The sequence below is a fragment of the Diadema setosum genome, chromosome 14 (assembly GCF_964275005.1).
Source record: "Diadema setosum chromosome 14, eeDiaSeto1, whole genome shotgun sequence".
Lineage (NCBI taxonomy): Eukaryota > Metazoa > Echinodermata > Echinoidea > Diadematoida > Diadematidae > Diadema > Diadema setosum.
In genome coordinates, this window is record NC_092698.1 from 20851087 (window position 1) to 20876908 (window position 25822).

The 25822-nt window shown below is 39.1% G+C and overlaps 2 protein-coding genes and 1 pseudogene across 2 annotated transcripts; 1 reads left to right on the top strand and 2 right to left on the bottom strand.

The window, feature by feature from the left end:
* Positions 1–362: 362 nt before the first annotated feature.
* On the bottom strand, positions 363–800 carry LOC140237440 (dynein light chain Tctex-type 5 pseudogene; annotated as a pseudogene).
* A 2842-nt stretch (positions 801–3642) lies between these two features.
* LOC140237869 (uncharacterized) lies at positions 3643–13426 on the bottom strand. The gene is made up of 10 exons (XM_072317801.1): positions 13387–13426; positions 12585–12715; positions 11624–11770; positions 11156–11296; positions 10325–10429; positions 9405–9572; positions 8687–8803; positions 7985–8037; positions 5871–5978; positions 3643–4962 (listed from the first exon to the last, which is right to left on the bottom strand). Exons 1-10 carry the CDS (start codon positions 13400–13402, stop codon positions 3993–3995), a joined length of 1956 nt encoding a protein of 651 aa, XP_072173902.1. The 5' UTR covers positions 13403–13426; the 3' UTR covers positions 3643–3992.
* Positions 13427–15450: 2024 nt separating this feature from the next.
* LOC140237735 (prefoldin subunit 5-like) lies at positions 15451–23032 on the top strand. Its single transcript, XM_072317661.1, has 6 exons — positions 15451–15588; positions 17136–17238; positions 18141–18172; positions 19003–19077; positions 20575–20680; positions 22849–23032. Exons 1-6 carry the CDS (start codon positions 15508–15510, stop codon positions 22926–22928), a joined length of 477 nt encoding a protein of 158 aa, XP_072173762.1. The 5' UTR covers positions 15451–15507; the 3' UTR covers positions 22929–23032.
* The last annotated feature ends 2790 nt before the right edge of the window (positions 23033–25822 follow it).

Genomic DNA, 25822 nt, shown 5'->3' on the forward strand with positions numbered 1-25822 from the left:
AACACACCAAGAACAAAACAAAAAACACAAACAAATCACAAACAAAATAAAATCATAGCAATAAACATTTTGGTAAATAGCTCAAAGAAACAAGCATGCTCTCATTGAAAACTACAGGCATCTGCTTAAACGATAATGATGATAACTTCCAAAAAGCGTTCTCCTCTCACGGGAAGTGGTGCAATAGCCTGTAAATGGTTGGCGTCGACAGTCATTTGACATTCACTCGCAGGTTTTCATCAATATGTCCATAATAATTCAGTAGTCATGTTCACCATAATCATGCTCAGAACAAGTATGTTTATAATTTGAAAGCAGCAAGTAGGTCACGAAGATAACGCTCTTTCCTTGAGGTCGTCAGATTATTCCTGATAAAGTCCGTAGACCATGACCACGGCAAAGAGGGACCCATTGCTGTAATGCACCGTGGTCATCGAATCCGTGCTGTCGTTCCACAGACACCGACTTCCCAGCTGAACGCCGGGCTTCTCCTTTTTGCTGCCGATGTTGACGACGACCACGAATTTGTATCTCGGGTACGACATCGACTTGAGGTTCTCCATGATGGCGGCTGCGATTTCGCGCGAGAGCCGGCGGCACTGCTGGGGGTCATACTGCGCCTCGGCCAGCCGCCTTTCCAGGATGTCTTCCGACGATCGTTCAATGTTGAAGGTGCGGAACTTCCTCGCCGGCTCCATGCGGTACGACGGCTCGAAGGCCGTCGACGGGCGCGACGTCGACGGCTCGGTGAGGAAGGCATCCTCGCTGGGCGCTGCCTTAGGCAACTCGGCCTCCGACATGGCGTTTATGTCGATGATTATAGCTTATCTCGTCCCGACGACAGTGTCCAACACTGTGAATATGTCTACATGCGAAACATAAGTCAATTATTACGCAGTTAGGCCTACTGTTCTCACCTTTGTCTTTTATCAAGCGGAGATGCACTCACACATAGACATCCGGGCCTCGATATATCACGAAGATCTGCGTTGTACGTTAAGTTTACTTCTCGTTCACTGCTATAACTCACGCGGCTCAGTTCTTATTGCATCCGTTTCTTTTATTTCACTAGGATGTTTCACGACATATTGGAGGCTGACACCAAAGCGTTGATGAGCTAGAATCAACCGTTGTCAGAAGTCCTCTTCGTATTCGTCTACATAATGATTATTGATTATCGTTCTCACTCTCCTCGTCTCATGTAACTAAGGACGCACCTGCCCCCAATAACCCACGAGCAGCCGGTACATACTCGGGCTTCTAGTGTGTGTGTGTTTTCTACATGTCCATTGTTTGACAGACAGCGTAAATCCCAACTCAAACACATTTTGCTCTGGGGACTAGCACTCTCAGAACTATGAATAAGTTAGGTAGAGACAATATAAAGAAGAAAAACAGGTAACTGAACAGTTAAAGCCCGTTGGCAAACAACCCCCTGCATGTGTGTTTAATAAAGGAAGAGTCAATCTTGCCGGTGTCTCGTGTTTATCGGATTGTTCACATTCATCTGTTGCACTCCAAAGAACTGTCACTGATGAAAGAGGAAAAGATGCCCGTGTTTCCCCTCGGTCTCCCTTTCAACCACTTATCACAGACCTAATTTAGCATATCATGATTGCCCTATAACCCAGTGTAGTGTAGTATTATATACACGATAGTAATATATTTCCGTTGTAATCTCGTTATGTTCCCTTCAACTTTAATCCATTGAAAGGACTTCAATGAGCTTACAATGATTTTGTTTTATTCTTCTTCTGTGAACTCATGTACAACATGGAGACGAAAACAGATTGATGTTTTAGCGTCATAGATTTTTCCTTCCTCCTTAATTCCGTGTTTCCGGTGACCATTAAATTAATAGAATTAGATATTCAAAACAACTGATGCTGTTATCTCAAAACCGTTTTTTTATAGAAAAAAGTACATGTACTCATTCAAAAGTTAGTTATTGGTTGTAAATCAAGCAGTTGACTTGGGTCGAAATGATTACAAAAAGATGATGTCGCATTGTTGTATAACTCGATGAAAATGGTCACATCGTGTATGATTAAAATGGTCACATCGTTAATTAATGTGTGATGGAGGCTCGAAACTTTTTTTTTTCCAGTGTTGTGTGTGTGGAGGATAGCTGCTGGCCGGGGATGTCAAGAATCAATGGAACCTCCGCCCCCCCCCCCTCCACCCTTCCAGACGCAACCCTGGGAAAGTCAAATGGTTTTTGTTGCATGTTTTTTCCTTTACTGCTTTTTTATTTGTGTGTGTGTGTAGGGGGGGGGGGGGGGGCTGCAGCCCCCAGTCCCCAATCCAAGCCACCCCTGTATGTAACTGGTCGCAATTAGTCCCATCCAATCAAATCATTATTTCAAAAAGAGGTGTTTGCCCACACTGCTTTACCCCTAATGCTAATAAAGGACACGCAGAAAAAAACTAATGAATAGACTAATGTCTGCCCCTTCCTCTTGATCTTTCTCTTTCTGTCTGGCTGTCTTTTTTATCTTTCTGTAGTTTTACACATCTTGTTTTAGTTGCATTTATGGAGGCCTGAAGCGATGCAAGATTTTATCTTTACAGTATCTCAAAATGTATCGTCCTTCGAAGAACTGACGCCGGTAAACAACTCGCTCACTCACTGCCGTAGCATGACAAACGCTCTATACTCCCTGAAGCAATGATATATACCGGTATTTACTCATCGGTATAGCTGTGGAGAAGTTATCGAGAAACGCTGAGAGTAAAACCAGAAGGCCCCAACACGCTGTGTAATGAAAGAGGACAAATAAAAAACATCTGCGCGTTGCATTTTGCACGACACATTCTTAGCTAAGTATCGCTGAAGGTTGTCATTAAGTATTTACTTGTCTTTGTGAGTGCGTGTTTGCGTTTGAAAGAAATCTTGGAGGAGAGAACTAATGGTTACAGCAAAACGTCAATCCATATTCTGATTGCCTTCAATTATTTATATGCTTTTCATTTCTAGTTACTTCAAATCTTCATGGTACAGTCAACTCTTGTATGTAATCAAGATCACTTGTGATTTTTTATCTGATTTTTTTTTTTGATTTATTATATTATGTTCTGTTGTGACAGAAAATGTAATTGATTGAATTGAAATTGAAGAAAATAGGATAAACAGAATTTAAGAGGCCTTAACAAGAAACTAAAATACTAATTTGTTAAACTTGCTGAATTGTAAAGTTTCCTATATATTTTCGACCAAAAACAAAAATCAGTTGGTGATCACTATCACATGACGTGTAAATTGGAAGACGTGGCAAAGACTTGCTTTACAGATCCTCCTACGCATGCATGCACACAAATTCTAAAATAGATGTTCTTGTTTAGAATGAAATAAAGAGAATAATTCACTTCCTTCGCATGTAATTTTAAAATGATTTGACTTAACTTGATCCTGATAGAGTAATAGACCACCTCATGTCGTATTATATTTTGGTTTCTCATATGCCACAAGGCTTCGATTCCTCATCGAAGATATTAAACATCATATTCTCTCATCCATCATTTCTCGTTTCCCTCCACGGTTCATGGGCAAAGATGTAAAAATAATCACACAAGGATTTACTTTTTCTTGCTCACACTTTCAGCAAACAAAACAACTCAGGTGAAATCAGAATTATCGTTCATTTATTCATGCCTACCCTTAGAAATAGATGAGGCAGCGCAAGGATAGCGACTGTCGATATCGACTTTCGACATTATTGCCAGTTATGTTAACCAAAAATTTGTTTTTCTGTTTCCTATATCACTTCTATCGCTCCATTTCAGACATGATATTCGTTGGTAGAAGGGAAGTCATTCAATATACTATATCAAAAAAATATGGAAAGTTATATTCGACGTGATGTTATGGTGGGTATGTCGAGTAGATCACCTTTTCACAGCAACATTACAGAAATGTTCTGAGTCTCTTCGTGAGCTATCAGTTCAGTCATTTATTACTGGACTATTGTCACATGACAGGGCATAATGCAATGTTATTGCCTTCTAGACTGACGCGCCAGCTGGGCTTTCTCTTTACACCGTGCGATCGACAGTGCTATGTTGGGCATGCTCGGCCTCCGATACGGGCGCGCCCTCGTGCACATCTCGGCGACGACCTTAATGTCGTGGTCAGCTGCCACGCGGGCGATGTCGCGGAGTACTATGCCCAGTGAGTAGACGTCGGAGTGGACGGACGTCGCTTGCTGGTTCCGGGCGATTTCGGGAGCCAGGTGCTGGTACAGAAGACCCTGGCAGTATTCCTCTTCTTCTCGAAGAGAGAAGGCAGGCAATCGCAGTGGCATAACAACGGTACTGCCGTGGCCGAAGTCGATGATGAACGCCCGCCAGCGATCGCTGCACTCTTGAAGCAGGATGTTGTTACTCTTCAAGTCGTTGTGGAGGAGACCTTTCTCGTGCAAAGCGACGATCCCGTTGACGACGTCCAGTGCGATGTCGATCCACTCCAGCTGAGTAAGTCGGGGCCGATTCCAGGCTAGGACGTCGCACAGAGGGTACGTCTTCCCCGTCGACTTGTCTCCAATGAACTCCAGCACCATACCGAGGTTTTCCTCAAGCTGAACGACGCCGTGCATCGCGGGGAAAGACGCGAAGCCTGACATGACGTAATGCATGACGGTCTCTTTCAGCGATCTCGTCATGATTTTGTTGGTCTGTTCGTCGTCACTGAGCAGCGACCGTTGCGACTTTCTGTCCTGGATCTTGACGGCGACGGGAAGGCCAGACGGGACGTAGTGCATGAGACTGACCCTGGCAAAGGCACCCCTCCCAATCACCAGCTCGTCCGTGTCTGCCTCTGTCCCAGCCGACTGCCATGGCTCGAGCGAAGAGGGCTCAAGGCGAGCGATCTGGGTCTTGGAGAACATCGCCAGGACTGCTTGGTCCACGCTCGACACGGTCGACATCTGAACACAGCCATTGTTGATGACGAGGCTTTTGTGGAAGCTATACAAGTGAATTACAGAAGATCATAACCATAGTCTATGAGTAATAATCTTAATGTTGATGGCTGATTTAAAAGAAAAAAATGTGCGTTATATGAAGCCATGCAGCTTGCCAATAATATCTTGCACGTGCGATGAAGAGATAGTAAGCAAATATTCATCGACTGCGAGGGCGATGGAACAATCTAACATCGCCGAGGTGTTCCGCGAGGTTTCCATCAGGCTGAGCCAAGGCGAGGGCTAATAGACACCTCAAGGATCGCCGAGACGATGTTAGATTGTATCCATTGCCCGAGAAATAGGAGATGATTATTTGCTTTATATCCCACATCGATTGACAAACTTGTCAGTTTATAAAACTGTATTCCATCAACCACTCAGATTTGTATTTTATAATCGTGCTGAATATATTACAGCACAGGTGGTACAACCGCGGTCTGTTACAGTCGAATGAACGAGACAAACGTAAATGTCGTCATAGATAGGCGATGGATCAATGGTGTTAGGTTGATGGCGTGCGAAAGTGCTATCAGTATCGGCCCTTTAGACCACTCTGTATTCAAACTGCACTCACCGTTCCAGGATATTATGAATTGTACAGTGACAATTATGGCGAGTGACAACATTCTCATTCTTTATTACGATTATAGATTTGAACATTTTTATGATAATTATGGAAGAATAAAAAAATACGTCATGCATCGTTTCGAGTCACAAGTGAAATTATGCATTCCCCACTGATAGAAATACCTGTAATTTCCACTTCTGCGCCCCTATTGTGATAAAAAAGTGCTGTTGAACATGCCACTTCGCAGAGTCAATACATGAGACGCTAAGTGCAAGGTATATTTTGTTCATAATACCTCATAATGCATGAATGCTCAAGAGAAGAAATCAAAGATGACTCACGAAGACAATAGTTTGCGTAGTCTGCTGACCATTTCTTGGTTATCGTTATTCTCGAATCGCAGACGACAAAGCTCTTCCTTTGTTCTCTGTTTGAAAATCTCATGGTCCCTGACAGATGAAGAGATGGAGAGAATAAAAGAATCACAAGAAAGGCATACTCTACAAATTAGGTGAACATATAGATGAACACGCCTTGGAGTCACCGTGTGTTACCATATAAGAGTGGTGCATTAGGTTTATGTTACTATAGTAGTCAGTACATGTGTGATCAATTTCATTTCATGTCATTTCATTTCCGACAAAATTTAAAGTACGATATAATATTTGCATGTACAAAACTCTCCACTATTGAAGCTTCTTTATCTTACACATACATTTTTTTTCAGTCGCCATGATGTGTCTACTGTGCGTGTGTATGTGTGTGTGTGTGTGTGCATGTGTATCTTTATTGGGATACTATAGCTCTTCTTCCGTCATTGGACTGATCGCATTACAACGCAAAGCACACACACACACACACACACACACACAAACTTTTTGTTCTATAATATTCTTTATTTGAGTTTCATTCAATATCAAATCCTATTAACAATGAAATTAATCTTACCAACAAAAAACAAAAAAGCAGCTGTATTCTTTCTTGTGCTGCTGAATCATTTTTCAAACATACAGTACAATATATTTGGGTTTTTTCCCAAATCATACCATGTTTATATAAGAAAAATGACATGAAATTCTGCATAACTCTCAGAAAAAGCTATTTTGATCAGCCTAATCAAGCCAATCCAAATGTGCCTTATTACACACACACCCAAAAAGAAATTTTGCTACTAAATCACTTTTTTTAACATAACTTCCTTCTTTTTTTTCTTTTTTCTTTTTTTGCAGAGCACACGCTATATACATAAATATATCAGATTAAATATAACTCTTAAAAGGGAAAAAATGTCTTGATCAACTTGATCAGATTACTCAATATCCGCTTCATCACATAAATTCTCTTACACTCTCTTGAAAATACAACATTTCCCAAAACGTGTCATTGAAAAGAACATGCTTAAATTAACCGAACAAAACTCATCATTTTTATTTAACCTATCAACCTACCCCCCCCCCCCGTACAAAACAAAATAACCATAATTTTATGTGTATATTATCAAAACAAACCATATTCCTGCCTAACCCCTTAACCATTACTCTACTATTACCTAACTACATCTACCTAACCCCGACCATCCCACTTATTTCCCCACTAACATACCCCCCCCCCCCTTTCCTGGTAGCTTTCCCTCAACACACTCACCCATATATACACTAAACATTAAAAAAAAACAAAAAACATACCCACAAGTGCGCACTCACAAACACCAACATTTGCACACCAAATCACACTACATACATGTGGTATCATGGTTACCTGTTTCCTTGACAGTTAGACACACACCAAAAACCGAAGCTAACTAAACGTTTGACGTGGGAAAGAAAAAAAAAAGTGACCACCATAATGCTGAGACATACCGATTCCTAAACATTATACGGCTCAAACCTAAACTGACCATACATCTGACGTGGGGGAAGAAAGATTAAAAAAATAACATATATAATTCATACTATCAATGTGCTATGGGCACCTATCCCCTGCCAACAATGTGGATAAATCAATGAAAAAAAAAGCACTCTCTATGAAAGTTTCAACTGCTCCCATTTTTGCAAATGAAACCCAAGCTTACCTGCTTTCACCGCAACGTGCTCCTCTATCAAATCCAAAACAAATTTCTTTATCTTTTCCCTCTTGGGTAACTTATTTTGTTCTCTTGACCGAAATATTACAATTTTCATCAAAATTATCAAAGCATTCACACATTTGATTCGCGCACACACCCACACTCACGCACACACACATACACACAAAATCCTCTTGGAGCGTGTCTTGTTATCACAAGTTACGTCTAAGAGCGGAAGGCCGTTTGATGATCGATTTTCTTGTGCTGTTTCTTTTTTTTTAAAGATAAGTTAGACATTAAGAGGAAATGTCGTGTTAGACATTAAGAGGAAATGTCGTGGCAGTCGACTTTATACAATTCCTTACTTCTGTATATAGTTCAATCGTATACCTTGCCGAATCGCCTTGGCTCTGCACAATATCCGTTTGAGTACTGTTCTCAACCTAATATGGGATAAAGACGACATTGTATACGTTAATACGATGAAATTTTCACCATTTCCCAATTCATCTAAATCAAATTAGCGTTAGTGGCAGGGGAGATTGCATCTTCCTCTCCCAACTCAGTGTGATGAGGGCATCAGTAAAAAAAAAAAAGGAAGAAACAGATAGAGTTCATTTGAATTATAAATGAGGTCAAATGAAAAAACAAACGTCATTTTCTAACAGATTGTGAGGAAAGCTAAATCAACAAATAAAACTCCCACAGAAAGTATATTACTCAAGTATGCTGCAAGAGTGTATTGCGATAAAGAGAGGGAGAGAGAGAGAGGGGGGGGGGGGGAGAGGGTAGGAGAGAAGGGGAGTATAAAGAAAAGTTTTTTAACAGCGAACCGAAGAATTTTCTAGTCTTTGACATCCTCGGACGCCACTGTGGACAAAATGTTTTTCTCTTTTGTTTTATTGCATTGTTTGCACCAAATCACCTCACAATATGCCCATGCTTGTGATTTGTGATGTGGTATGCAGGGAAGAGTTTAAGATGATAAAATTATATAAAATCATGACTTTGAGTAGTGCTAAAATTGTATACTGGTCCTGCGACAGAAAATAGATATGATTCAAAGCAAGGTTTTGGTTTTTTTTTTCTCACCAATGGAGGAACTGTTCGAATGACAGGTGAATGGTCGCTCCTCGTAATCATCTCACCAGATGGTCTGTTCACTGATGTTTCGACATGGGTGCAATGTGAGCCATCTCTCGGATTGCTCTGGGTGAGTTAGAAAATGTTTTTTTTTTTTTTTTCATTATGTAGGGTTGTTATGAGATGACAACAGGCTTGACTATAATTTCATAGGCGATCACATTCCACCGTCGCGTTCGCACAAAATAGGATGGAATTAACTATTGACCACACAGAGGTGCAATGAATAGAGAAAGAGTCCAAGGCTATTATCACCTTCAATGTCATAAGTACAATCATAATTATCATCATCATTATCATCATCATCACAATGACATAACCTAACCTTGACATTTAAATCACTGGTTTGTGCAGAGCTCTACAAAGTTATCATGTTGCTGGACTGTGAGCAGTATCCCCATCAAGAGCATAATTACATGCACATAATAAAATCTATGTGTGTAGTAGGTGTGTCAATATCTTCTACAGATTGGACTTCGCGACATCCACTCTCACTAACACTAACTACACATTATATAGATATGGGCGATACATATCATCAGATGTATCAGTCATTCATATATACAAATTATATATATATATATATATATATATATATATATATATACTTATATAGTTCATTTCTTTACACATATCTATATGCACACATTGACGAATATACTCTTACCATGAATTCTGATTTTGAGGCCTTTACGCGAATGAGTTCCTTCTCCAGTCCGTCATACTTTCTCTTTAGCTCCACGTATTGTTTCCTAAGCGTGACGTTTTCCTCTACGTCAGAAAAATGCTTTTCATCCGAGCAGGCCGAAACTGAAGCAATCTTATCCTGCATCGTCTGAAAATAATGATGTGATTTAGATAAAGTAAGATATTTGCACAGTATCCTAGTAAGTAGTTTAAGACGAGATGAGTTTGTTAATGACACACTTTCTGTTATAGACCCCAGACCGACTTTTATGTTCCATACAGGTTAGCTATAATGCAAGTTGTGAGCTACACTTAACTAACTACATCCACCACACTCTGAGGAATCTTTAAGATGAGAAGCGTTGTGATCGATGCAGATTCTACAAATCGTTTGTCCTATAGGGCCTACACGGCCATCGAACTGAGTGATTTTACACTCAAATTATTTGGCACTTGTTTGCTGTCGCTGTCGTTGTTGTTGTTGTTGTTGTTGTTGCAATAATAACTAACAATTTTGTGTTAGAATTCGTGAACATAATGATCTTGTGATTAGGGCTTTTCTTTCGTTCGATTTTCCTATAGACACTGATAGACGTCTTTTTGCCCCCATACATTGCGTGCGGCAAAATGTCCAGAACACAGGATTTCCTACAGAGCGTGTCGCTTGAAATAGAAAGAGAGCGGTAGGGAGACTGTTATTGCCGGATTCTGAGATTATAGATGACTTTAATACGGATGACGCACGGACCTTTTGGGCTACAATGGAGATTTGCGCTGGACAAAACCACGATCGCCCGTATTTCATGTATTTACGCTTCGCCCATCTAATTTTTGTTTTGAGCGGCATGTCATGCAAAGACTTATATAGCAACAATCATTCAACGTAGAAGTTGCACTCACTTCGAGATGGCATCTGAGCTGTGTTTGCTTTTCGCCGCTTTGCCCGATCTTGTCTTCAAGTTTCTTGACCAGAGTCTGGGAGCATCTCACTTGCTCCTCCGCGTTCTGTCGAGATTATCAGAATTAGGGTCAAATACAGCACAAGCGAAACTCAAGCGAACTGAGGTAAAATATTCGTTCTGTAAAAATAAAAATAAAAAGAGAGAGTGACGAAGGAAAACGTCATCTTCATTTTGTTTATTTTTTGAATGAGTTTTAGGGACGACTGCATTTTTTTTTTTTTTTTGTCGACTGGGAAAGCTGAATATAATTATATCACTGCATGTGAAATAAGTAATTAGGGAATTGTATTACTTCCCAAACATCGTCATGAATTTCTTAGTTCAAAATTCAGAAAGAACAAAGTAGAGGAGGACAAGAAGTTGTAAAGTAGTTGGAGTGGTACATATACACTCTGTAATTTTCCCTTTTCCCCTACCCTTCCCCCTTTCTCAGTCCCTTATTCTATCCATAGTAGCTTAATATAGGGTCTCCATACCGTCAAGCCTCGGCTTATTTTGGAGACCCAAGCTGTTTGTATTTGTTTTATTTTGTACTAAAAACTATGTGTCGATATAATGTTTGTCATAAATGACTTGTACAAAATCAGTAACGGAATTAAGCAGAAATAAATCAAATCAAATAAAATCAAACAAATCAAGGTGACGAAGAGGTATAAAACATGTACAAAAATAAGAATAATCGTTGAAATTACAGCCACACAAAAGCAATGAGAAGATATATAACTATAAACGGGAACTTCGGGTGCAAAACAAATCTCTGTAGACTTACTTCAAGACGTCGTTTCATGCACGTTTTCCATTTCTCTTGTCTTCTCAAGAAGACCTGAAGTCTTTTGATGACATCATTGACGTCACTTCCTCTTGGTGCGTGCGTTATCTCGCGAACGGCTTCTAGCAGCGTGCTGTGGACCTGCGTCAGTGGCATAATGACATTGTCAATATCATTGTGACATCATCTGTCCCGATTATACTCAGCAAATTGACAGATAAAGTGTGTGTAGACGTGTTTTAAATAATTTTATCATACCTTTTTATGGTTTAAATGTACTGCAATCGACGGCAAGTTCAGAGTATGCGCTTGATCGTATAGCAACAAAAGAATAACTCATGTATATAGCACACATACATTTTAGAAAATAGTCGGTGAATACACACACACCCATTCTCTCACACATATTGTACGCAAAAACTCACGGGACTACATCCATGGAAGAGATAAATTCATAGATAATATTACCTGAACTTTCTCATTCAGATCGTGGATAGTTTTGTCATAATGACGAAATTTCAACTGCAACTGGCAGACGGTCGACGCTGGTGTCGCATTTCGCGGGAGATCCAAGACGCCTTTGATGAGGGTCATTAACACTTTCTTGATATCGTCCTACATCCGAACAAACAAGGATAAAAATACAAACAACACTACATGTGTAGCGAAAAGAAACAATGACTTCTCTTTAAGGCACCAGCACTCTTCTGACCATGGACCTTCTACCCATTGTCGGTAGTTCCATGCTATGACAAAAATCGTTCAAATATCCCTGGCGGTGTCATATGTTTGGCAATAGATAAACTTAAATGGAAAAAGAAATAAAATAAAAAGAATCTGTAGTTAAAAAAAAAAAATGGTTCTTTTTTAATGTATAATCCTTTCACTAAATTAGCATGCATTAAATGTTATAGCGTTTGTTGCATGAGTCATGCTCAAAATTGTTGAGATTATTTAAGCGCATACTCCCAGCCATTGGGTTGGATGGATACGTTTCGTTTTGTATTTACTCCGTAGGGGTTTCCCCCTTTCTTACTTGCTTCTTCTAGCTATTTTTTACTACAGTGTATCAACAAGACTTTATCATTTATCCATGATGCAGGTTAATCTCCCGTGTCACGTATAATACGCAATACGTTCCAATTACTACATTTGAATACATTGTATTCAAATCATTTAGGCTCTTAATCTTCTGTGAGATTGTTACCATTTTATTGGTTTGACGCATTCCCTATTTTATTGCCTGTTTTCATCTGAATAGAGCAATAGTCATTTTCATCTAAAAAGCCAAAGTAGCTATTTGCCCCGCTCTCTTCATCATTCATACTTTGTCTTAATATCTCTGTCCTCTCTATTTATCTCCCTCTCTCTGCCGGTTTATACATGACAAATCCATTCAGCCAAAGGTTATTGATGGTTTTATATATACCTCGTTTCGTCTTGGCGTAATACCAGGGGACTGTGCTGAGGACGACGCAGGGGAGCTTTGAAGTGGAGATGACGTCGACACTTGTGACGTCACGCTCATGGCTGTTTCGCTGTTACTGTTATCCATTTCCTCTGCCATGGGAAAACACACTGTGATTCACCTGTCCAATTTGTGCGAATGAATACACTGAGTGGTGGATACGTACTATCGAGTTTTGACGATGACTTGAGACAATCTTTTACTTAGAAATTGATTCTTTGCTGAATGAGGATATAACTTGCTTTTATTTATACCTATATATAATATGCAATCATGCCGATGATACTAAAAAATAATTATATTGAACGCAATCATCGATCATGGTGTTAGATTGAAGGAAAAATGCTATGTTTCAAGTAGGTTTTACTTTTACTTCATGTGAAACATTATACGTTTCTCATGAATATTGAATAGCTATAGATACGTTAAAGATATATCATCATATTGTGTAGAAGCCTTAATTTCAGGTACTTGTCAGATCTATTCGAATCTTATCCATTGAGGTATGGGACTGTATCGAATGCAACACAAACATACTGAAGAGATTACAAAATAGAGATTTTTACCTCCTTATCTCATTCATCAGGAACATAATGTATAACTGGGAAAGCAATAATGTATACGGCAGCACTACAAACTTTGACGTTAAGTAATGAGTCTCACAAAAAAAGAAAAGAAAGAAAAACAGTTATCACCCGAGAAGGAGACATGAGCACGAAGGAATTAATGAAACAGGCAAACGAAAAATGCATAACATCCTTACCTATCCATTTAATCATGCCCCTGCTGATGCTGGGAACATTCGGTCTGTTCTCTCTCTATTGTGATGACTGACATTATAACAATCGCCTTTTATGTTCAGTGACAATGGTTGCTGGGTGTACAACCCATCGCGCAAGACCCATACTCTGTGTACGCGCGGTCCTGCAAACTTTCGACCAATGGATGGACACTATCACTGACGTGACGCGCATCAAAACCCTTGGCGTCTTTACACAATTTACAGAGCATTGTTGCGTCATTTACCCACACGGCAAACGTCAAAAGCCATGACGTAATATTCTCTCTGGATGATAATGAAATTCATAATCGTGAGAATTTGAAGAACGGAAGTGTGACAACTTCACTCTCCTACAAACGTCTAATATTGGTATTTGAACAGCCAGATGGACAGATACAAGTGTAGGCCGATATTCAGGTATAAGCATGACTTCACAATAGCTCTTGCTTTTTTTGACACTAATGAAATACAACAACAACAACAACAATCTATCAAAGGTTTTTAAGGGTCAGGATCATATATCACTTGAAACACTTTGTGGTATGCTTCACTTGTGAATTTAGAGATACTGTTACAGCTGTTGATGAAGGTATACTTACATACACGCTGACTTTATAAGGCGTACTGCCGAGTTGTATACGGTGTTTTACTTAAATCCTTGATAGAGTAGTCTGTTTGTTTGTATATAAGACAGATACATCGCAGGCTATTTTATTTTGTTGGAATTTGCTAACTCATCATCATCAGACTTCATCATTTTATTGACAGCTATTCCATCAAATAGTATATTTACAGACAAACAGTTTAGTTGTTGTTACAAATAGATTGTTTGCATTTGTCTGCATTGATCTCCATTCTGTGTATTTTGTAGTTGTTTGTCAGAAGTTTGATTGATTGATTGAAGATATGATGTGATATGTCTCTAATTGATTGTGTGTGGAACCAGAATTCGTAGAAGATATTGTAATCTTGGGCAAGGACGGGCACTTCGGCTATAATCATATAGAAGTAGTAGGCCTACGCTCTTCCGCCCCACCCCCTCATTGGCGCAAGTACTCTTATAGTCTTTTTGTTTCTTTTACTTTTTAATGTGGCTATATAGTCGCAATGACGTGATTCGCCTATACATCCTATTTCCTAAAACTCACAAAGCGTCAAATTCTCAGACTCGATGATTTAGAGCCGCTGTCACTACTCGTTATCTATCCGAGTATACGCAGAAGCAGTGGCGGATCCAGGGGGGGGGGGGGGGGGGAGGTGGCGCAACGGGCGCGCCCCATCCCCTTTATTTTTGTCAAAACAAAAGAAGTAGAAGAAAAAAATGGGGGGGGGGAGGGGTGCTTGCGCTCCCCTTTAATTTTGTAAAGGCGCTCACTCTTTACAGAATTCCTCGATCCGCCCCTGCAGAAGTACTAGTAATTGTTTTCAGAAACCCTCACACGTCGATAGCAAAATATGATTATATTCAATAATAGGCCTAATCTTTAACATATTACTTCAGACGTTTCTAACACATTCAAGATTACCAATTCCGAACCTATCTATTTGTTATTTCTCTTCGGAAAAGAGCTCTCTCCCTTCCCTTCTATCTCTCTCGTGCCTTCTGATTCATCCCTCGAGCCCCCCCCCCCCCTTCCCCCTCCAAACACCCTGACAGGTCCGAATGAACTGGAGAAAAAATACTGCGACAACATCGAATGACAGAGTCAGTGGATTTGGAAGTTTATTTCAGCAAACAGATACAGTATAGCACAATGGATAATTCTGGAAAAAAAAATAAGGGAAGCAAAAGACACAATACAATGGTTGAAAAAAAAGAAAAAAATCTTTCAGAGGCTACTCCTATTAAAAAAAAAAAAAAAAAAAAAGTGCTTTGGATGCGGTACAGTACTAGTATTTGACCAATGGTTGTGTTTAACCCAGAGACTGCCATCCAAAGAGTATAGAAGCTACTGCCAACAGCCTAGCCCCACGCACATTCGACACGCACGGGTTAAAATTCGGATACACATGTGATGTATAATGCATAGTATTAGCTACGTGTTTCATGCTGACTGAAGGTGGGTTACCCTGATATCTTTGAAAGAGAAAGAGATCTTCATTATGTCTGAAGGAGGGCAGCAAGTGGACTTAATGCAACTTCAACTACCTCAGTTGAACGTTTTGAAGGAACAGTTGGACCAGGTTTGTTTATGAAAAGTGTCGTATTTGCGAACGTGAAGACACTAATGCTGTATCTAGGGTCGGTTTCGCGGCGTAGGGCGTTATAGTATAGTCCCACCTACTGGGTTATGTGTCATGTTCATGATGTTTGTTCAAGATAAAATAAATTTACTACTAAATACTAGGTCTAGCGTATCACTTGCACCAGACTAGACTAGTCTAGTAAATTGGAGATTTTACATTTACAGCGTAATGCCATTTTTTACTGTTTATTAAAACGTGTGTAGCAAGTTTTAATGATAACTGAAGCAGTGCAGAATGTGCAGAATGTCATCCGCAGAAACCTATAGCGAGGAGTATAGGCTATGGAACTGTGATACGAAAGTGAAATCTGCTACATATCTGGCCCTAGTGAGACCCATACTCGAATACGCATCATCCGTCTGGGACCCTACCACCAAACACTCCATTAATTCTCTCGAGCGAATCCAACGGCAGGCAGCCAGATTCTGCACGAACACCTAGATCTATACCAGGGAAGAGGGATCTGTTACAAGGGCATTATCCGAGTTGGGCTGGGAATCGCTCCAGACAAGGAGAAAGCATCAGAGGCTTTGCATGTTGTACAAAATGAAAAACGGTTTAGTCAACGTCCCCCTATATAATTATGTTCAACCCAACGCACGTGACACCAGAGGCAATAATCAAAAATTTATTCAACAACGACACAGAGCTACAGTTTTCCGGGATTCCTTCTTCATAACGACTGTTAAAGACTGGAACCAACTCCCCAACGCAGTGGTTCAATGCCCATCATTGTCCCTGTTCAAGCAAAATTTGATGCAATTTCAATAGTCGCGCTCTATCCTCACGTAGTGCCTCTCTACAAGTTAGCGTGGATGTGTCTTCCTGGACATTTTGCTGACTAAACCATACAGATACAGATACAGATAGTGCACTGACTGTAGCAGAGCGCCTCACACATCACAATGAGAAGCCTTGTGAAATAAATTTAAATTCAAACTTTACATTGTACTTTTTTAAATAGGATCTAGAACTTAATGAATAATTTGGGTAGCGCTAGTGAAATTAGACAAACCATTCTATCTGCTGTCGCCGTGGTCGCCTACTTGTTGGATTACAATTGCAAGCTGATCTGAATATTTAAAAATAGCATGAATAGGAGTAAATTTGTATGCCAATAAAACAGTAGGACTCGAGGAGAGTACATATTGTAGATCTACTGTTGTACTGCATTGGTGATTGAAAACTAAATAGTGTAAACTACCATACCGCGTATGAATCAGTAGGACAGTCACATGCCGAAATCTATGTAATCTAACAACTTGTAGAATGCTGGTACACTGTCAAAGTAATAAGAAGTGATAACAAGACGTTCATTCTCTTCATGCTCAATGATTTTATCTCCAATCTTTGTCGATGGCAAATTCATGACTGCTGCGATTGAGATGTCATACATGCAGGCCTACATACATTCAATTTGTGTTGTTTCTCAGCCTGAAGGATGTATGAATAATTGAGATTGATTGTCACTTGCTTTGATTCAGGAGATGGAGATGATGCAGAGCTCTCTACAGCAACTCAAGATTGCACAGTCCAGGTTCGTGGAGTCCTCAGAGAGCATCGGCAAACTTAATAGTGACAATGATGGTAAGAAATCTTGAAGGGGGGGGGGGGGGGGGGCGCATTTTCAATCATCAAACTTCATGGTTGAAATGAAGGTTAGAAATTAGTAGGTGGCAAGTATGGTCAACAAGTGAAGATCGAGTTCTTTCCATCAGCAAACTTGGGAGAGAGAATGGGGGCAAAGCATCAATGAGCCGGAAGTTTCATCGATCAGTTATGTCTTCTGTTGAAAGCATGTACTCTGGCAGGCATGATAGTGATGGTAAAACTTGATATGAGTTCCATGTGGAGCATTCTAGATTAAAAACTGTTAGACAGACTTTTCATCTTTCAATACTGTGGTGGAAGTGAATGTCCTTAGCAGCCATGCACATCTGAAATCATTTGCCCTCATCAGACTAGAACTATAAGATGATTAAAGTTAGAAGCTTCCCTTATGTGTACCGACTAAAGCTTAAAAATTAATATTACTGATGATATGCTAAAGAAAAAAATGGAAATCATTTTAAAATTGCTGTAGTGTACGTTACCCTGTGTGGAGTATGTGGTACAATTGTACATAATGTTGTAACTTATGTATACTGTAAAAGTGGATATTTTTGCGCGACTAATTTTTCGCGCTTGGCCGTGTCGGAAGACTTTCGCGTGTTTTTGATTCCGCGGAATTAAGACAACAAGTACTGGAACATATGGCATGCAAAAATATTCGCGTGCTTTTATTTTCGCGCTAGCTTCTCGAAATGCGCGAAAATTTCAACACCGCGAAAATTTCCACTTTTACAGTAGTTGTAAATTCACTGTAACCTCACACTAAAATTTTGTGTTGCATTCTCATATAAATTTGTCTCATGAACAGAACTTATTCTTCCTGTCCCTTATGATTGTTTTCTTTCTTTCTTAAATTCTATCTTTTTCAAAATCTGCAGGAAAAGAGATGCTGGTTCCACTCACGTCATCAGTATCCTTTGCCACTAGACTGTGTAATGTGCTTGCATATATTTTATTTTGCCATTACAAACTGTAGATGCTTGTTGCTGCTTTTTGGGATGCAGTGGCCAGACATACACTGTAGTTTCCCTTGTGTTTATATGTTTGTTAGTCCACAGTTGAGTTTGAAATTAGGTAGAAGGTAACTGTTTACACACTTATTATACATGTCTGTATATATTTTGGACAGTGAAGATAGTGCTGACAATAGATGATAGGGGTGTATGCTCCTCAACTTGCAACAAATTCTGTTCAGTCATCTCGCATCAGCCATAAAGTGAGCAGTTTGTTTTTCCTTTTTTTGCGTGTGTGTGTCTGTTTGTAGTTTAAAGCACTTGTTAGGGTTGTAGTATGTATGGGAATATACAAGAAAAGAATATTGCAGTTTCATTTGATTTTCATCCATATGATCCATGGCCTACTAGCCTGCTTGGCCAGGAATAAGGAGAATAGGTTTAAAAAAAAAAAAAAAAAAAAGGGTCTCTGGCATTCTCTTGATGATTTCATTTGCAGTTAAAATAATTTTGTGGTGGAAGCCAAAATTTCTTTTACATGTTAAATGAGTGGGTTGCACAGTAGCAACGATCAGACATCTCAAATTGTACATTAGAAAATATGAATCTGCTTTTGTGTGGATGTGATTTTTAATTTCTGTACAGTATATGTTTGCAAATCAGTATCAGGTAATTAATTTTTGTCTTGTTAGTATTTTATCTTCTCAATATCAGTGCTTCATCATTAAGCAAAAAATGCAGTACTCAGCCTGTGGATTTTTCCTTAGCACATGACTTTTGTTTTCAGCTCTATGTACCAGGAAAGTTACAAGATGTCAACAATGTGTTAATAGATATTGGAACTGGCTACTATGTTGAAAAGGTAAGTTACTTATTAATTTCTTCATATGCCATACAGGGATAGAAGAAATACAGTTTTATGCTAAGAATCTAAAAAAAAAAGAAAAATAAAAAGAAAGAAAAAAAAAAAGAAAAAAAACCCCCAACACAACACAACGACAACAAATAATCAAATCAACTACAAATAAACTACAAAAACCAAATAAAGGAGATTTGGGTGCACTTAACGTTCAGGAGGCTTTGGAGGCAACTGATTTGATTTAAAGTTCCAACTTGGGTGCTCTCATGATGCAGTCTGCAGCATACACTTTACGGCAATTTAGAGGAATATGACTTCTAATTTTGCCTACAGTGAATATACTTCAGAAAATTTTGGGTGTGTGATATGTCAGCTATCAAATCTTTCAACACACCTGAACAGTGCACCCTGCCATTCAGTGAAAAAGTTAATGCAGGACTTATTCAATGCAAATTATGCATGTTGACTTTTATTGAATATCGTGATCATCACTTACCTGACCAAAAGAATATCTTAATATAATTTTTCTACTGTTTTTCCCGTGACAGATTACTTGTAAAATTTCCAAACATAGGTTCTGTTGATGACATCATCTGTCAAGTCACTACTGAAGTAGTACATACAATATGATTAAACCAAAGGCATTGGAATACGTACTCCCCTAGACTGAGCATAACTTGCATGTTTCTGTGCAGTGTCTTTTGTTACTGTAAAGGTGGATATTTTCGCGCGACTTATTTTTCGCGCTTGGCTGGGTAAGAAGAGTTTCGTGTGTTTTTAATTCTGCGGAATCAAGACATCAGCTATTGGAACGTGTGGCAAGCGAAAATATTTGCATGTTTGTATTTTCGCGCTAGTTTCTGGTTGCTCGAAATGCGCAAAAATTTCAACACCATGAAAATTTCCACTTTTACAGTAATCATCACTGATACCAACATGATGATCAGTGCAGTGTATCATCAGGGAGATGGGAGAGACCTCTTCCACCTCCCTGGTATCATAAATCAACACAAGTCAAGATGCATTTGCTCTGCATGGGTCCTTCAGTGCTCCCTCTGGTATTTCTGTATTCATGAAATCCAAGCAGCCATATTTCCGTGGCTAGATGCCGCATCTTTATATTGCACTGTTCAATCCTTCGATAGTGATTGATACAGTAGAATAAGAACTTTTCTTTCATTTGAGCATCATTTTGGTCATATACTATTGTTCAGTCATTTCGAGAATGAATCGGATTGATTTGAGTAGTTCTTTCTAATCTTTTTTTCCCCCAAAATCAGGTGCATAGTTCATTCAGAGCTGGCAATTTCATGATGAGGACAAAATGAGAATTCTTGCAGCAAAATGGATCAATCTACATACTTTGCAGGCTGATATCATGTGTTGGCTTGATTGAAACAATGTTTAAATGTCATGGAAATTGTATATATCCATGCAAATGTATATGTATATGGTTGTATATACACATATTTATACACATGCTGGATTTCTTTCTCGCAGTCTCTGGAGGAATCTAAGAAGTATTTCAAGAGGAAAATTGAATTTGTCACCAAGCAGATGGAGAAAGTACAGCCAATCCTCATTGAGAAGTCAAAAATGCGACAAAGTAAGCAAAACAATATCCCCTTACCCCCTCCCCCCCCAAAAAAAAAAAAAAAACACCACACATGCACACTCACACAGAGTAGTAACCAACCAGTAAACTTCATTATTGAGTGAGCTTGACTTTATCAATGCAAAAGTGTGTGAAGTTGCTTTCGTCTAAAAAGTAAGAATGAGTCGTGTGAATATTATCAAAAGAGAACAAAATTGATGGAAATGTAATTGATGAGTGTGTGTTTAGAATTTCCTTGTTCATTGATAGGGAGAGAACAAAGTTGAAAGATCTGGGGAGGGGCATGCATTTCATCAAGGGTTTGGTCAGATATTTTATTCTACAAACTCTTATAAGCTACTGAAATCCTTGCATCTGATTGGCTGAGAAAACTAGAAAAGCACTCTGAGAGCACAGACCTCCGCCAAGCAGCTACTTTCCACCGATGATCTTGCTCTTCCATAGAGATCAGTGATTTCCACCAATACATTTGTATGTATGCATGCTGAAAATTGCCCGATTTCCCAATATAGAAGCCTTTGTTACGTCATAAACCTTCAGCTGCGCAGCATGCTTCACCCTAGCAGAAACTAGAGCACATACTTTAGTGCGCGTATGAAAACCTCAAAAATATGCAGCTTGAACTCCCTAGTTCATCGACCCTACTTGTACCTGCCAAAATATTGAAAATCCTTCATCAAATCCATAAAAATTTCTGGATCACTACAACAATTTAATCATTTGTTTCTTGTGTCATTCTCAACCTTTCCTGCAAGTTTCATCCAAATCCGTGCACAACTTTTTCGGTTATTTAGCACACGGACAAACAAACAAACAAACCAAAGGTATTGAAAATACCTCCTCCCTTGGCAGAGGTAAAAACATCTGACAAAATGCTTGATGAAATGCCCCCCTGACTGATGTGAAATGAAGGAAGAAACACAACTTCATATCTAGGAGAAAATGTTGTATTTATGCTTTGACTCGTGTGTGTGTATGTGTACAGTGGGAGTGGTAGCAGGATTGGTTTGTGCTGCAATAAGAGCTTGTGTACTCTTTCTCATGGGATCGAAATGAAGAATTTCATGTCATAGGATGCCATGTTGGAAGATTTAATGATGTTCAATCAATATTTAAGCAATGCTGCTCACCTTTCAACTGATTTGCTGCTTTAATTTCACTGATTTCATTCCAAATCAATGTTGTTTTGATAACCTGTTGAAGACTAGTCCCAAGTATACTTGGGCAGGCATCTGTGGGAGATGTTGTAGCAAATTCAGCCCATCCTCAATGGGTTAAGGCAAATATACTGTAAAACATGATGTATTCACGGCATGAATTTTTCGTGAATTGGAGCAGAGAGCCTGTTTTGCGGCATGAAATTTTCGCAAACTGGCACCGTGATTCAATGCATACAGTGTAGACAAGATCTTTCGAGTGCATTTTGATTTAGCGAAGCTTTGGCACTCGCAAAATTCGCAAAATTAAAATGCATGCGAACATTCCTCGTTTTACAGTATACAACAGAATGTCATGGAAAGGGATCTTGGGTTTAATTGAATATACTTGGATTCAAGGCATTTGCTGTGGCTGTTACGGTTTCCAAAAACAGCACATTCACCATCCTTGCTATTCTCAACCTGACTGTGTGAATGATATTAACATAGAGTGTAAGAGCTTCTTCAAATCTTGTTCAATTATCATTTTTACACATTATTACATCATTCCTCCACAAGATCAAGCAGAGAGGATAGAAATGCTCTCATTCCCTGATGTTGTGGCATCAGCAGTTTTGAGAAACAGTTCGAGGCTGTGATTCCCCAGAACTCATAGATCAGGTGCGACAGTGCATTTTTTTTGTTTTTGATTAAATTCTTGGAATCCCCGGTGATTAAAAATGCAATCTCTCAATGATTCCCAGCCTTTCATTCTGTTAACAGGGAACCTCATTGTAACATGGACCTAAAAAAAAAGTCACAATTACTTTGTTGTTTCAGGTTTCTCACTATATCAGGGTACAAAACAAAAACAAAAACAAGGAAATAATGAAACAGTCAGGACCTGCATTATAATCACCTTGTTATAAGGTGGCTTTGTGTGATAATATACAATCTCTTTATAACAAAGTTCCATTGTAACTGCATAATATTTGTCCTCGCCTTTGCTCTCTTTTTGTGCAGTTGTGATGGATGTGATGAACATGAAGATCCAGACGCAGATGGCATCGATGCAAGGCCAGCAAAAGCCTGTGGCGAGCTAACCTCAGTCCTAATGACCCACGTTCTACACTTTCATCGCAGAAAGGGATGAATTCATTTTTTACCTCTTCTTGTGATATGTTATCTTTTTTTTTTTTCATTTCCTTCCTCTCTTTTTTTAAGGGTGGGGATGGGGTGGGGGAATCTATGTGAACAAAGACTGAATGTTACTTCCTTTCATGCAACCACAATTTTATAATGTGCTTGGGAAGAAGGTAGTTCATCCCATCCCATATGTGCGACGTGAAGGATGAAATCTCTGGTGACAAGGTAGGTGACATTGTAGTCCAATTGATATTTCCATGGAAACATGCCTCAAGCTGCACTGATTACTTGTAGATAAAAAAAAAATGCTTGCTGATATATTTATTTCAATTCAATCCAGTTGTAGCAAATCCCCCTGTATATTTTTCTCTCCTGTATGTTTGTTTGTTTCTTTTTTTCTCTCTCTCTCCTCCTATTTTTCTTTCTTTTTTTTTTTGGGGGGGGGGGAGGAAGGTCATTTTCAGTGCATAGGTATTCCAATGTGTGAAAGAAACTCCAGAGGTGTTATTGTGAAGTGAAATGACCTTTAACTTTCCCATAGGGTCTACTATTCAGCTACGTCCATGTGTTGGTGTGCATAAGATGATACTGTAGCTGGCAAACTCTGTGAATGAAGAGATCATGACATACATGTACACTTCAAACTGCTTAAACTTGTCTGTCTGTACATATGTACCAGTGCCATCTCATGTCACAGCAGACAACGGTATGTCACAGGATGGACAGGGCTGTGCCATCTCCCGGAGGGGATACATAATTTTACCGTGCAGCAAATTGTCTCTATGCAATTATAGACCATGATAAATGGTTCCTAGTGATTGATTTGAGTGTGTAAAAACATTGGTATCATAGTCATTATCATGAATCTCATCCATTCAATCTGGACAATATACGTTCATGTTGAACAGTGTATGTTGCATTGTGACTGCGTGTAGAAATCTGTGCTGTGTTCACAAGATGAAATGCATCATTTCAAGGTACTGGTGTGTTTTTCATTGTGAGAACTACGACACTGCATTACCAAGTGGTGGTGAGGTCCTGTAAGCCTGGCTGGTAGACATGGTGAACTGTTACATCACAGCCGCGGTATCGCTGTTCCAAACTTTCATTGAGCTGGAGAGGTGATTACCTCATTTTCTTTGTGACTGCAATTATCATAAAGAGCATTGAGCAGTACTTGAATGTACTGGAAAGATAACTTTAAGTAACTTTGTTAGGACAGTGATTGTTCCTTGTAGCAATATCATAAGTATTGTATTGTTACTATGATTACAGTAACAATGTAATTGATGAAACCATTGTGATTGTCATCTTATTATTTTTTTGTTTGTTTCTGAAATGACATTTTGTTGGGGGATAATAAGGGCATTGTGATTTGGCCGAGGTACAAGATGCTATTCATCTAATTGCACAGCAATTCAGTGAAGACTATTTACTGTAAGTTTTGCAAGCATTTCTTCAACAGTTGCATTTTTTTTTTTTCATCTGTTCTTATGTCTGTCAAGATAAACTGGAATAAGTACAGGGGCCTGCATATGATTGGCATATTAAGGAACCTATGTGTAGTTGGTAGTGATTAAATCTGTGTAATTTCTCAGTCACACATACTACCATACCTGTAGGAGCCTGACTGCAACGAATTACATGTATGTGGACTAGCTGTTTCATCCCTATATACTCTATTGAAAGTGATGTGAGTTGCAACAAGCCAAATAATTTATGAAGGTGTGTAAATTGTGATGGATATGAAGTCAAGAGCAAGGTTTTGCTTTTGCTTTTTGTTTGTGTGTCAGAACATGATATGGTTCAGTCAAAGCATGCAGTCGTTATGTGAGATAAAATATCAGCACTGGTTTTGAAGTCCCTGTTGTTGATGAGGTACAGCATTTAGATCATCCTCATGTAAATCAATGAGCCCGCTTTCAATCTGAGAGATGGATGATGTTTGACATCCAAGTTATGTTAACTATACTAAATAGCCCCCTTGGACAGTGTTGCAGAGCTGTAAAAACTGAGATTGTGGAGTAGGACACTTCCATAAACTACCCAAAACCAATGAAACTGTCGCAATGCTATTAGATTTTTGTGTGAAATATGATGCATTCTTCAATCTTTGTGAGGCTTTGAAGTTCTAAATCGTTCATTTTCCCTCAACATTTTGGTGTTTTAAGATAGTATGCAGAATGATGTACAAGTCTCATTTTTGTGATCATCTATGTTGATGAGACAGGTTTTGGAGGTGGACTGATTTGTTATGCTGTGCTTCTGTATATCTCTTTTACATTGTTTCATAAGTGAAAATATTAAAATATTTGTGAGCACCATGTACATATAATTGTATGTGCTTCTTCATCAATACCTATGCATGTTACATATGAATACCCAGTATGTGCTTGTTCCCTGAATGTTATGTATACAAGGATGAATGTAAATGTTCCTATGTATGCGTGTATGCTCTGTTTGCTTGTGGTTTTGTGTGTGTAAAAAAACAAAGTATGCATGTATTGTATTTATGTTTGTATGTGGGGCATACACCAGCCCTTCCCTGCCGAAGGGGGGGGGGGGGGGGAGGATGTTGAAGCCTCATAGTCCCTAAACTCTGGATTTTTTGTTGTTGCAACAGAAGCGGGACATCCCAGTGGTGATTGTAAGAGATTGATAATGATTTGTGTCGGAATAGATTTGTGTGTGGATTGGTTCATACCGCTGAAAAAACAAAGGCAAAGAAACAACAACAACAAAACAACTGAAACATAATGTACTCTGAAAAAAAAAAATCAGTAACAATTACTATCGGTGCTTTTTGAGCTGACTTGCTCCTTTCCTTACAATCATATGTATGTGTGTGAAT

Excerpts from the sequence above, each read along its gene's own strand:
- LOC140237869 (XM_072317801.1), bottom strand. Across the intron at positions 10,430-11,155 it reads GCATGAAACGACGTCTTGAA|AACGCGGAGGAGCAAGTGAG; the intron begins GTAAGTCTACAG and ends TAATCTCGACAG. Across the intron at positions 4,963-5,870 it reads CTACGCAAACTATTGTCTTC|CTTCCACAAAAGCCTCGTCA; the intron begins GTGAGTCATCTT and ends TCACTTGTATAG.
- LOC140237735 (XM_072317661.1), top strand. The coding sequence starts at position 15,508 with ATGTCTGAAGGAGGGCAGCAAGTGGACTTAATGCAACTTCAACTACCT. Across the intron at positions 18,173-19,002 it reads TGGTTCCACTCACGTCATCA|CTCTATGTACCAGGAAAGTT; the intron begins GTATCCTTTGCC and ends TTTTGTTTTCAG. Across the intron at positions 19,078-20,574 it reads CTGGCTACTATGTTGAAAAG|TCTCTGGAGGAATCTAAGAA; the intron begins GTAAGTTACTTA and ends TCTTTCTCGCAG.